This window comes from Toxotes jaculatrix, chromosome 9 (genome assembly GCF_017976425.1).
Source record: "Toxotes jaculatrix isolate fToxJac2 chromosome 9, fToxJac2.pri, whole genome shotgun sequence".
NCBI lineage: Eukaryota > Metazoa > Chordata > Actinopteri > Toxotidae > Toxotes > Toxotes jaculatrix.
Window position 1 is genome coordinate 19,650,948 of NC_054402.1, and position 13,583 is coordinate 19,664,530.

A 13,583-nucleotide genomic window follows, 5' to 3' on the forward strand; every position below is an offset into this window, starting at 1 on the left:
AGACACAAGTGGACAGCTTGGCTGCCATATTACAACACCATCAGCGCAGTCAGTTTTAATTCATGGCTTGTGTTGTGACCATGAGGGTAATTATTGCATAGTCAGGATAAATAATGTTCAGAATAGGCCTGACATTTGTTTTGATTAAACACTGATCTTGGTGAGTCCCAATAGTGACAGTGAGAGTCCATCTCAGCCATGAGTAGCTTTATATACACTCTTGCTCAAAACAGCTTTAACAGAGGCTATGCCTACCCATTCTAAATAAAATAGCCCTTCAGCTCACTGAATACATTCAAGTTCATCTTATTTTTTTTGCATTTCCTTTTTAGTTTTTAAGATCTCACGTACATCATGAATACAGATTCAACTACTGAAGCCATTATTGTAGGTTAAGCAACATTCAGGGAGTGTTTCACCTAAATTGCAAAGAACTCTGTTGTCTGGTGTCTCCATTTACCTTTCACTGGTTTATTTTTTTCTGTCCATCTCCTCACTGATCCCATTTTATCAGTACAAGGACAAATTCAATCATCTATCTCCTTTTTTGCCCACACAGCATTTCCAATTTCCCTCCTAGCTTCATACAATATAATGAAAGAAGGGTCTTTAAAAGTCTGAAACATCACTTGCTTGTATTATTTAGCCAATCCACTTTTTTAATCATTAATTTTTTTCATCTTTTATGAATGCAGCATCTGATGTGTTGTGTTCACTTCTCACTGGCTGGATTTTGCGCTGAGTCGTCACTTCTATCCTCTATTCCTGGATGCAGGACAGCGGTGTCAAGGTGTTACGTTTAAGAGGCTCATCGGCTTATGTGGGATATGGGTCAACAAAGGTGGAATCATTTTCCAACTCCATGTGCATTTAATGCAAAGTAATATTCCTCTAACAACGAACTGCGCTGTATTCTGTAAAATGTATGTAATGCTTATTTACAGCCTCACCTTCCCTTTAAACTCAGAGGTCAGGTCTGAGTTTAAAGGGAATGTTTCTGACATGACAGACAAAGAGAGAGAGAGAAAGAAAGAGACAGACAAATGGAAGAGGGAAGGAGACAGAAGGGGTGGATAAGTCCCTCTCTCTCTGTCTCACACACACACACACACACACACACGCACACACAGCTGCAACCTGATGTTGGCTGAACTATTCATTGCAGATTTACTCCTTTAAGCATAAACACACATTTAATTTGTCTTTATTGTATTTATTATATATACCTTGATGCATACATGGCCTTTTGGGGCCGCTGCAGTTTACCAGAGGCCTAATAAAAGTGATATGTTGATGATATACAACATTTTACAAAATCTCTATAATCTAAATTTTCAGTATTCCCTTAAAAACAGTTTTCTATGGCTGTTTGCTTTCTAATAATCCATTTCTTTTTTTAATCTAAGCTACCTACCACTGCAGGGTCTGATATGGTTTTGTTAAGTCATCCATCCTGTCCATATTCTGTCCCTAACACTGTCATCCAAGGGTTGATGTTGTGGCAACCAGCTGTTCTTGGAATCATTTGCCAGGCAGGCTGTTTCACCAGTGGAGTCTGAAAAAAAGAGCTGAAAAGACTGACGCAGGCAAAACACAGCACAACTCAGGGGACCCACAGGGAGAGCCCTTCGTTATCTTTAATGACTCCCACTCCACCAGGGTTCAAATTCATTTAATCTATGGGACCTGCTGCACTGAGGGCATATTAGGCCAATTAAAGCACGGTTCAGGTGTCTTTGCGCAAGATGGCTGAGGTGTATCCATGGAGAGAAAAATAAATAAATAAATATAAATATTTATGTCTATATTGATGTAGAGATCTAAGCTATAATTTTGCATTTTTATGATATTATTTTAATAACACACCCCACATATTATCATCATATCTGAAGAGAAAAAAAACAATTTGTGACTAGATTTCCACAGGAGTATATAAACTGGTTTGAAGAGGCCCTGTTGCCTCTCCAGCAAACATGATAACAAGGCTTTTAGAGTGGACTAAGGCCTGTTGTCAATCCTCTTATACTATGCCTCACTGAAAATGGATTAGTGAGTAACACCTACGTTTTGGCCCCAGGTCACTTTGGAGGGATTTGATTGAATGGGCCTGTAGCTGACACCGGCCTCCTATATTTATAATACATCAAATACTTTTCCATTTTTATTCATCAGAAACGTCTCTTGAGGGAAGACAGCTCATTTTTGCTTTTTACCTCGAGCTGGAATATAGGATTTTTTACCCACCCCCAAAGATACACATGACCGACAGAAAACCTGGGGGCCAGCGGTGGTTTTTTCCTCTGCTGCCTATGCTGCCTGTGAGCAGAGCTGTTTGTGGAAACGCACGGGAGCCTTCAGAGGCGCTGACTGCGGGACGTCAGTAGCTCTCCAGGGTGCTGAAGTTGTCTCCAAACGCGACAGACGCGGCGCCCGAGCCCTGCCTGTCACTTCCAGCCCATAATCCAAGCACAATGACTTGGCTGTGTCCTCGTCGGAGCGGCACGGCGGATCCTCGGGGTGAATAGGTAAGGTTTTGGAATGGTTAGGTGAGGGTTTTACAAAAAACAGACCCGAGAGGACACCTGTAAGACTGTCTCATCGGACCTTGAAGCTGTCCTGATGGCATCAAAGAAATGGTAAGTTATTTATTTGTTTAAATTTAGCAGTTTATGTCTCTTAATTTAATTTCAAACTACAATATCACACAACATTATTTTGCTCTATTTTGCAGGTGTCACTGGTCTAATTGATAGTTTAAAAAAAAAAAGTGAACACAAAGATTCACTCCCTTGGACTCCCTGGAAGGACAATGCAACATATTCCTCCAAATTTCAGAGGGACGCTATGGGAGTCCAACCATTCATGTGTTCCCATCATTAAAAGTCGACCAACTCTGACCACACTGCCCTTTTATAACTTTCTGTTATGGGTCCTCCTCGGAGTGTTGACGTTCCCTTGTTGTGTCCGATGTTTAATATTCAAAGTGGGGGTCTTGGGGCCTTGGAACTGCGACCCTGTATACTACAGGGCCCTGCCCACAGCGGCCGCAAGGCTCGCTGTAAGCAGGATAAACGGAGACCTGAACCTGGATCTCGGCTTGAAAATGGACTTCATTATCCTCCAGGAGCCCTGCGAAACATCCAAAGCTCTCACCGCCTTTATTTACTATGAGCAGATGGCGGATGTGTTTCTGGGCCCCACCAACCCCGGATACTGTATTGCAGCTTCTCTGTTGGCCAAGAACTGGGACAAGGCCGTCTTCTCTTACGGCTGTCTTAACTATGAACTGGACCGCGCCACAGGATACCCGACTTTCGCCAGGACAGTGCCGTTTCCCGTTGAGGTGTTGTTCACCGTATTGAAACACTTCAGGTGGGCCAATGTTGTGGTGGTCTCATCCAATGAGGATATTTGGGTGGATACTGCTGGGAGAGTGGCCACTTCTCTGAGGAATAAGGGGCTTCCCGTTGGCCTGGTTACATCTATTGGTATTAATGAGACAGAGGTGGAGAACACACTGAGGAAGATCCAGGCTGCAGGAGAGATCAGAGGTGAGTCTTTGAGGAAAAAACAAGAACTGGTGGCATTACAGTGATGAATGGTAGCTGTAAGATTATTATATGACACCAGGAGAGATAATCATTAAGTAGAAAAAGATAACAGTGAACGTAGCACTGAAATAGGAGAGTTATAGAAATAAAAGAGCTGTGGGATATTAAAAAAAACAAAAACTTGAGAAGTAGATATCACATCACAGGTGAACAACTTGCAGAACTGCAAAATATCAGACCATCAGCTGTCCTGATTTGCCCCACCTGAATATTCTCACATCCCCATTCAGCTGGCTAGTCACTGTCATCTGACCAGGAAGCCATTTTGACTCTTTCACCTTGTGTTTAAGGTGAACTGGGGCAGTAATTAAAAAAAAAAAAAAACATTGCAGTGATTCACCACCTCCCCAATCTCTCATTCTCATTTAAATATTTTTTTACCAGTGGTTTAGTTTCACACATTCAGCCAGTTTGTATCCTATTGACCTGAATTTACAAAGGAAATAAATAAGTCTTTGTGATCACGTGGTAGAAGGTAAAGTCACTTCAAAAACATCTGTACAAGGATCAGAGAACTCTAGCTAAATACATTTACTCCTGTTACTCAGTGAATTCTGGGCACTGCACAGGAGGAGGACATTAAAGCACTCTTAACGACATTGTTTTTGTTCATACTGGTCATCTAAACTACTACCAATGAAGCATATATTTTACTGTGTTTTTTCCTTGTCTGTTTCAGTCATAATCATGTGCATGCACTCAATCCTGGTTGGAGGTGAGCAGCAGGCTGCTTTTCTTCTCAAAGCACAGAAAATGGGTCTGACCTCAGGGAAGTACGTGTTTATTCCCTACGACACCCTTCACTACAGCGTGCCCTACACCAACGTCTCGTATGTGCCCCTGCAAAACAACAGCAGGCTGAGGGAGGCCTACGATGCTGTGCTTACTATCACTGTGGCCTCCGAGCCTTTATCCTTCAACGAGGCGTTCACTGCAGCCAAGAGGAGTGAGGAACTGACGCTGGCTGTGCAGGCAGAGCAGGTAGGAACTGTTAGGATGTCACACCTAACAGTATCTAACAGTACGACATTCCATCTTTTTCTTACTTTTCCTCCACCACAGTTCCACAAGAAAGGACAGTCCAGGGACAAACAGATACTGATGCTCATTATTTTGTGCATTTTTAATGAATGATTGTGAGCTTCCTTTTGCCTCTCCTCACGCCATGCATCTTTCTATAGATACCCGTCATTTGACCTCATGCTTATCATAACAAATACATCCCATATTTAGTATTTTTGCCTCCATTATCAGTTATTAACTTTGTATATCAGCCCAGCTTTCAATTATTTGCTGTTATACTTTTCTACAGAGGACATTTTAAGATATTTGTTATTGAATATAGTAACACATCATGTTTTCTCTTGTGCACTGACCAACAACCCTTGATCGTCTTCGCAGGTTAACCCACTATTTGGGACCATCTATAACAGCATCTACCTCCTGGCTAAGTCCATCCACAATGCCAGGAGAGCAGGCATGCAGCTGTCAGGCTCGAACCTGGCCTACTTCACAAAGAACACAACCTTCAGTGGTTTTAACCAGAAAGTCCAGGTGGACAGCTCTGGGGAAGTCAAGACCAATTATGTCATCTTGGACACTGACAACACTGGGAGTCAATTGTACCAAACTTACATAGTGGATCTAACGTCCGGAGTGCTTCGTTTTGCTGGGAGGTCCATTAATTTTCCAGGAGGATACCCTCCGCCGTCTGATTCCAGCTGCTGGTTTGAAAAGAATACCGTCTGCACTGGAGGTACGATATTTCAGTTTGGCATGTGTAAATATTCATCATGTATGGATGAGTTTACTCAAGTCTTCACAGTTCCACACTTGTTTCCCACATCATCTCATTACCTGTTGTCATCCTCAGGTGTGGAAGTCACCTATATCATAGTGGTGCTGGCTGTCATCTTGATTCTGGCTGTGGGAGGGCTCGCTATAAGTCTTTATATCAGGTACAGCCTGTAAAACCAAACAGATTCATGTTATGTAAAATTATACAAATCAAGCTTTGTGTTTCTCATTTCACCTCCATCTCTCCTACCATTTCAAGTAGAGGGATTTTTGTACCGGAAATGATGAATTTGAATACTCGATGGTGTGATGTGCACAATAACAGGTTTTCTGTCCTTGAGAATAAAAAAAGGAAGATTGAAGGGATAATCCTCTAAAGCATTAGTGATGAAATAAAAAGTCAGCCATATTTTTATTAATATTTTTGAGAGTTTGACTCTGCTTAACATTTTATAGAAGTTGGTGGAACCAAGAGATGATTACAATAACCTATTTAAAATGTAGTTCAGACCACACTATTGATTTTCTTGACCTATGGCAATAAGTCAACAAAACTTTTTAAAATGTCCTTAAAATGTTGTGTGCCATCTAATGTACATCAAAATACTGTTGAAATCATGTAAATGGCTTTTTCAAAAGTGAAGACTTCACAGATATCTTATTCTGTATCTTCTGATCTGACTACCATATGCTAACATTAGACTAAATGTAGTTCTTGTTCTTAATCTTCCTTTGCTCCAAAGATGATCTCTGAGACAGTTTTAGCAAACCCTAAAACTGATTTCCTTATCTTTTCTGAATCTCATTGGCAGGCGGCGGCTCCAGCAAATCCAGCTTGTCAAAGGTCCCAATCGGATCTTGCTGACCTTAGAAGATCTCACTTTTATCAACCCCCAGCTTAGCAAAAAGGTAAGCAGCATCTCTGCATCCTAGTCACCAATATCAAATTAAACTTTAGAACATCATTCTTTTGACCATGTTTTTATCTGCATTTCTTGGGCATAACACACAAAATATTTTTGTATGTTGTATGTGTATTATGAATCACAAAATATAAGATACAGCTCATTTCTGTCAACTCTTCACCTGGTGGCTGCATTCCCACAGAAAATCACTTTGGAGGATCTGAGCGAGTCCAAGAGTGCTCTGGACGAGAAATCTGCTGACTGCTCACGCTCTGTAAACAGCATGCAGACAGCAACTCATGAGACCACCAATGTAGCCGTGTATGAGGTGGGTCAGAGTGAGTCAGAGTGAGTCAGTGCACTTGCTGCTTTATCCTGTACTGCATGGATACACAATATTTAATACAGTTAAGTATGTAAGCGAGGGAGTAAGGGTGTTCTTTTGAGGCACATATCTTAGTGAAATGTTTTGGTTAAGGGTGGAGTACAGTAAATTGATCTGGTTAAAGTTAGAGTAAGGTTTTGTGCATTTTTTATACTCTCTAATTAAATCACTTTGACTTTTTGTATAAGCAAGCCAAAGTCTCCTGTAAGATTAAGATCCTATGTAATCAGGAATTAATTCAAAACCTCCAAACAGATGCTCGCATTAGTTTGCTAGCTGATGAACAGGCAGCACTGAAACAGTATGGTTATTGTTTATATCATTCAAGATTATTAAGAAGGCATGTTGCCACATTTAGAAGTAAAAGAAAACACATGAAAAATGTTTAATACCTCTTTAAGGATTTAAAACCATCCACTGTTTCACTGTTTGTAACATTTCCAAAAACTGCATGTAGAAGACAATATTCAAAACAAAAGTTTGATCCCACTGTATGAATGTGGTTTCTTTTACAGGGTGACTGGGTTTGGCTGAAGAAATTTCAGGAAGGGCACTTCAAGGAGGTGAAACAGAGCACCACAAAGATTTTCACCAAGGTAGAGTAACATATCCTGACCTGTCGGGGGGGGGGGGGGGGAAGGCACAGACACACTGACACAGAATCACCAAATTTAGGTGGTTTGAAAAGCTACTCAGTGCGTCAAATGTTGACCACAGTTTTTTATATTCTGTGTTGATAAAGTAGTCAACAAACATCACAGACGAGACACTGTTGAAAGCTAACAGCTGGGCATGGAGTGCCAGTAATAACTAGAATGACACTCCATAGAGAGCATACCTCCGCTAAGGCCAGTGTCAAACAACATACACAAGAGCTCAGAGAGAAAAATTCAAGCTCATAGTAAATGATCCAGATCTGCCTCAACATTTAATGGGTTCCACCCTGGTCTATGTCCCATCTCTCCACCAAGTTCGGTGCCAATTGGTTCAGTGCACTAACCTGTTTGTCCACCTGTGCTCTCTCAGATGAAGGACCTGAGAAACGAGAATGTCAATCCATTCCTGGGCTTCTTTTCGGACTGTTTCATGTTTGCGGTGGTGACAGAGCACTGCTCGCGGGGCAGTCTGCAGGACCTGCTGAGGAACGAGGACGTAAAACTGGACTGGATGTTCAAGTCCTCACTTGTGCTCGACCTCATCAAGGTAAACATTAATATGCTGTAGGTGATAAAAACTCAGAGGTTTTGTGACAACCCGGCTTGTCATTTTACCATGTTTTTCAAAGGTGAATTTTCCTGAGTTGACCACTGATATTTTATGTGAGTTGAATGTGTTTTGCTTCCAGGGAATGAAATACCTTCACCACAGAGACTTTCCCCACGGCAGACTAAAATCTCGCAACTGCGTGGTAGACGGCCGTTTTGTCCTCAAGATTACTGACTATGGCTTCAATGAGCTGCTGGAGTCACAGAAAGCTCCTATCGAAGAACCTCCACCTGAAGGTAAAAGCAGGGCTTACATTTTTTTACTGGTAGTGTCTAGTGATGCACACATACACAAAGTCATAGCTAAAATTTAGTACCACCGGCAAATCCTTTTTTTCCCCCACTCAGATCTCTTTTGGACAGCTCCAGAGTTCCTCAGGGACCCTGCAAGCTCACGTAAAGGGACCTACAAGGGAGACGTGTACAGCTTTTCTATTATCCTCCAAGAGGTGGTAGTCAGAGGGCCACCATACTGCATGCTGGGTCTACCACCTGAAGGTGTGTATCAATCACAAAGGAGGAGATGCAGATAAAGAGAAACAGCGAAATTAGAGAGGGATTCTTCAAACGTTTGAGACAAGTGAGATGCAGAGTCCAGGAATATGTCCCCAACAACTTTACATTTCTACCACGGAACAGAGCTAAAATCCGAGTGTGACAGAACAGTGATCCATATTGTAGTCTGACACTGCATTGTCCCATCTCCACCATCTGCTCACCAGAAATCATCCGTAAGGTGAAGAAGCCTCCTCCAATGTGTCGCCCCACTGTGGCCCCAGACCAGGCTCCACTGGAGTGTATCCAGCTGATGAAGCAGTGCTGGAGCGAACTGCCCGACCGCAGACCAACCTTTGATGAGATCTTTGACAGGGTAACACCGCTGTGACGTTATTGTTCCAAATTGTATTGTTCTCACAATATCTCACTCAAATTAACCCATTTTTGAAAATGCAATACATGTTGTTTAACATGATTCTGTAAAAAAAAAAATTTACGGCTAGTTCAAGATCATCAACAAGGGTAAAAAGACCAACATTATTGACTCCATGCTGAGGATGCTGGAGCAGTACAGCTCCAACCTGGAGGACCTCATCAGAGAGAGAACAGAAGAGCTGGAGGTGGAAAAGCAGAGAACAGAAAAACTGCTGTCAGAAATGCTCCCACCGTGAGTTAACTCACATCATGATCAAATCCACGCCGTGGAGTTAGGAAATACATGTAGTGTTTACTGCCTGATTAAGTTATTCTTGTAACCTTCCTGCCTCTCTGTCTCCAGTTCTGTGGCAGAGGCTCTGAAGACCGGTGCAACAGTGGAGCCAGAGTACTTTGACCAGGTGACAATCTACTTCAGTGACATTGTAGGTTTCACCACCATCTCCTCGCTCAGTGATCCCATCGAGGTGGTCGACCTTCTCAATGACCTCTACACTCTGTTTGACGCTGTGCTCAGTAGCCACGATGTCTACAAGGTCAGAAAGCATGCATATCTAGTAAACTCTCATTTTCAATCAGTGCGGTTGAAAAAGTTCATGGAGTTTGTTGCATTTATGGCCTATGAATGCATCCTTCCGGCATCTTAACTCAATATATTGATATTGCCCAGGTGGAGACCATTGGAGATGCTTACATGGTAGCATCAGGTCTGCCAAAAAGAAACGGCAACAAGCATGCTGCTGAGATTGCCAACATGTCTCTGAACATCCTCAGCTCTGTGGGAACCTTCCATATGCGGCACATGCCAGACGTGCCCGTCAGGATACGAATAGGAATCCACTCAGGTGAGCCCCGTTCACAGCCAGAGCGCTCATCACCCTAGCCTCACCCACGCCTTGAGTGTTGTTGGGCTTGTACTGATAGGTTTGAAAACTGTACTGTTAGTGCATATAAGAGTTGCAGTAATTAACACAATCTCTTGATATAAGATACCCAGGTACAGCAGTGGTGGAAGTGTTGCACATCAGCTTGAATCATACTTTATAATGTCTCAGTTTTAACTAGGTTCACTCTATTTAGAGTCTTACTGTTTAATCCATCTCTAGACTGAACAAGCCTCAGTTCTTATCTCATATATCACTCTTGCATACAGCTGCAACACAACTGTATAAAAATACATGTAATACAAATAGCAAAGCCTATACAACTGATATATCAGTGTGTAAGATGCAGCAACTATGCATCAAATGAAAACAAAAAAAAATGATGTGCTCGGCTCCTCTTTTTCTTAATCAAATTCTTTTACATATAAGTGTTTGTTGTTGTTGTTATTGTTGTTGTTTTCCACAGAATGGCTTCATTTTGCTCTGTATGTGTTTGCAGGGCCGTGTGTTGCTGGAGTGGTGGGTCTGACTATGCCTCGGTACTGCCTTTTTGGAGACACCGTCAACACTGCCTCTCGTATGGAATCCACTGGGCTGCGTGAGTATCCTGAACACATCTCCCACTGTGTTCTATTGTGTCGTTTCATGTTTTGTTTTGGTCCGATCTCTCGCTCTTCTATTCTTCCCTCAGCTTATAGAATCCATGTTAATATGAGCACTGTGAAGATCCTCCATTCTCTTAACGAAGGTTATAAAATAGACGTCAGAGGCAAGACAGAGCTGAAGGTAACATTTTACCTCAGTGTTTGAGACTAATATTTTCGGGGAGACAGTCTCAGATTCTTCTTATCCATGACTTTTTTTTTCTTTCAGGGTAAAGGTATTGAAGAGACATACTGGCTTGTGGGGAAAACAAACTTTACAAAACCTTTGCCAAAACCACCAGAGATCAAACCAGGGTAAGAGCTTCAACTCACTGTTATTCTTTTTATTCTTGGCAAGACTGAATCATTCAAATTTGAACAAGATGTGTACAAATTCTTTATAATGTAATATAATATTCAGAACATGGCATTGGGAGCACGCTCACCTCCCATGTGATCTAAAATTGCATAAATACCACTAACCTGCAACTGAAACAACTTAGAGTTCATGCAAACTGCCACTATATGCCTGTTACTTCAGGGAAAACAATCATGGGCTGAACCCTGAGGACATAGCTGCGTACAGGAGAAAGAAATCTGAGAAAAAGGCTTGATCTTGTTGGTCCAAACACAGGAGGTAGAGACCTGCATGCCAGCTGGTGTTGTGGTGTGGAAATGTTATCGTGGCTGTCAGTTTGATGTGACCAAATGCAACCTTTGAGCCTGTGCAGACACAATTCCCTTTCATTGAGTTCTGAATCGTAGTGAGTGCCTTGTGATTCCCTAGTCTCATTAATCTCTTGATCTTATCACCTTCTACGTCTTCTTAAGCAGATTGGGAAAAGCCCTCTTTGTTTACTTCATTTACTTTACTTACTGTGGCCGGCACATTTTCATAATTAACATTACTGTTGTGGCAGCATTGTTGGGTTTTTTGTGTGCTTGGTCGTACGCTTTCATTGCGTTTTTGTGTGTTTGCTTCCTAGAGCTCTGCTTAAAAATGAATGTCTCTGTAAAATACAATATAGGTTTCAACTCCACTCTCTGTCTTTACTAGCGACAACTGGCAGGAGATGGTGACAGAGGAGATCAAGACACTTTTTCGCAAGGCCAACAGGCAGGTGGACAAAAAGATCTGAATGAGAAGAGAGATGTGAAAGACGCAAAACCACAAAGGCAGAAGAGAGGAGGACACATCCAGAGAAAGAAAGAGACAAAAAGCTGTGAGGGGTAGGCAGAGGACAGAGGGTAGCACCCAGCCTCTCACTGTGGCTTAACGCAGACTTGTTTAATAGGATTGTCCATCGGCTGGCTAATCTGCCTGTAGCCAGCGCAGCAGAACACGACGAAGCTAATGTAATGAGAGTTGTCGCATTACTTGCCTACGTATCTGCTGCTGAGAAGCGCAATGAAGGTGCACCCGCCCCTTAATGAAGGATGCACTCATTCACTCCTCTCTGCACACACTGGCCACTGAGTGGTCACCTATTTCAGGGCAACAAGAGGTTCACCCATTGGAAGATTCAATGCCCCAAACACCTATTTCAAAATGAAATGTTATTTTATTCTGGTGATAATGTCTGTCTTTAGTTTGTCATGAAAGCGCAGAATAGAGTTGTGGAGCCGAGGCTGTTACTTAGCTATGGCTGAATATTATATGTTATTAGCCCTCCAAAGTTGGAGGCAAAGGCTGCTATTGTATATAATTATCAAAACAGAAGAAGAGGAATTTGCCACTTTTATTTCTACTCTACTAGAGCAGAATGAGAAGGAAGTCAGTCCAGTCCATAAATGAAAATGTATTTTTTTTAAGCTGTCACCCTTTTATTAGCTGATGCTAATGAAAGGGTGACAGCACTTTGGAAAAAACGACAATGCAATGAAAGCAGTGAAAATTATCGCTCTTTCGCTTTTCTGTCATCGTCAGTAGAATTTTAAGGTTTAGTTAAACATGTAACTGTTTCCAAAGTGCTCAGTGATGGATTTTATTCCACTGACACATGTTGGCACATTCTGTTTGCAGTAAATTGAATTGATTGCGCTACTTCTCCAAATGATCTGAAAACTCCTGCCGTCAATAACAGACCTGTAACACAAAACTAAATTATGTGAAGGAAAATGATTTATAATGGCCACTGACATTTATGCATTTTAACAACTTAAAATCTTGCTTATTTTCTGTTATCACAAGTTTACAACCTCTTTATAGTGCGTCAGTGTAAGAACACAATCTGTGTGTGTGCCTGTTCGTGCAGCAGTTTTTTAAACATCATTCAGCATTTCATGACCAGAAATTCACTTTGCAATGTCAGAGTAACTTTTGTACACAAATCCGTACATGTTTGTGTCTGAGTTCAGGAAAGCAAACTTTGTGCACGATGTTCATCACATCTGGAAGTGTTACAGCTGATTTCCCCAACAGCTCATGTTGCACTTTATTAATGTTCTACTAAGTTACATTGAAAGACTTCCAGAACCCCAGGTATGTTTTCCTCACAGAAGCACGATATGTGTGAGAGCTGTGCACTGGCTGAAGAGCGCCATCTAGTGTTGCTCCTCTTGTCCCAAATTTATACATTTGCTAAGGAGCATTGAATGGATTTTTATTATTGAGTGATTTTGAGTAAAAATTTAAAACCAACAAAATAGTTAGTAGATGTTCACTGCAGTTTATTAAAATGGCATGTAGGTGTAAAGGAATACCTGAGAGCACAAACTAAATAATAATTATATATTAAAATATGTTATTTAGTAGAAATATATTTGTGAAAGTTTTGACCTAAACCCCAAATATTGAGTCTTGTCTCAACCAAATCTTAGCCAATTATTGTCTATTTTTAATAACATTTGGGAATAATCCCCTTATGTCCCATGATTTTAATGTCGACTATAGGAGCAGCTTAATCCATGCTTGGTGTACAGCAAAGCCAGTCAGAAACTTGTACATTGTGTAATTTATGTTGTTATTTGTCTTGTATATTACTTCTTCACTGCAACGTACAATGTGTATGTAAATATGACATGATAAAGGAATTAAACCATTGATTTGTAACATCCTTACTGCCATTCTCCTTATAGTCCTTTTACTCTTTACAACCAGAGGGTGGTGCTGCAGCTCTTACACAGAAATCCATCAAAGGTATCTCTATCTTACAAAGG

General features: G+C 41.4%; 1 protein-coding gene across 1 annotated transcript; it reads left to right on the top strand.

The window, feature by feature from the left end:
• Positions 1-2,809: 2,809 nt before the first annotated feature.
• On the top strand, positions 2,810-11,563 carry gucy2f (guanylate cyclase 2F, retinal). Its single transcript, XM_041046270.1, has 18 exons — positions 2,810-3,551; positions 4,291-4,592; positions 5,013-5,367; positions 5,485-5,569; positions 6,221-6,317; positions 6,516-6,641; positions 7,214-7,294; positions 7,725-7,901; positions 8,044-8,200; positions 8,312-8,461; positions 8,686-8,834; positions 8,965-9,128; positions 9,240-9,432; positions 9,567-9,741; positions 10,280-10,378; positions 10,472-10,566; positions 10,654-10,739; positions 11,482-11,563. The coding sequence occupies exons 1-18, from the start codon at positions 2,810-2,812 to the stop codon at positions 11,561-11,563; spliced, it is 3,315 nt and encodes a 1,104-aa protein (XP_040902204.1).
• The last annotated feature ends 2,020 nt before the right edge of the window (positions 11,564-13,583 follow it).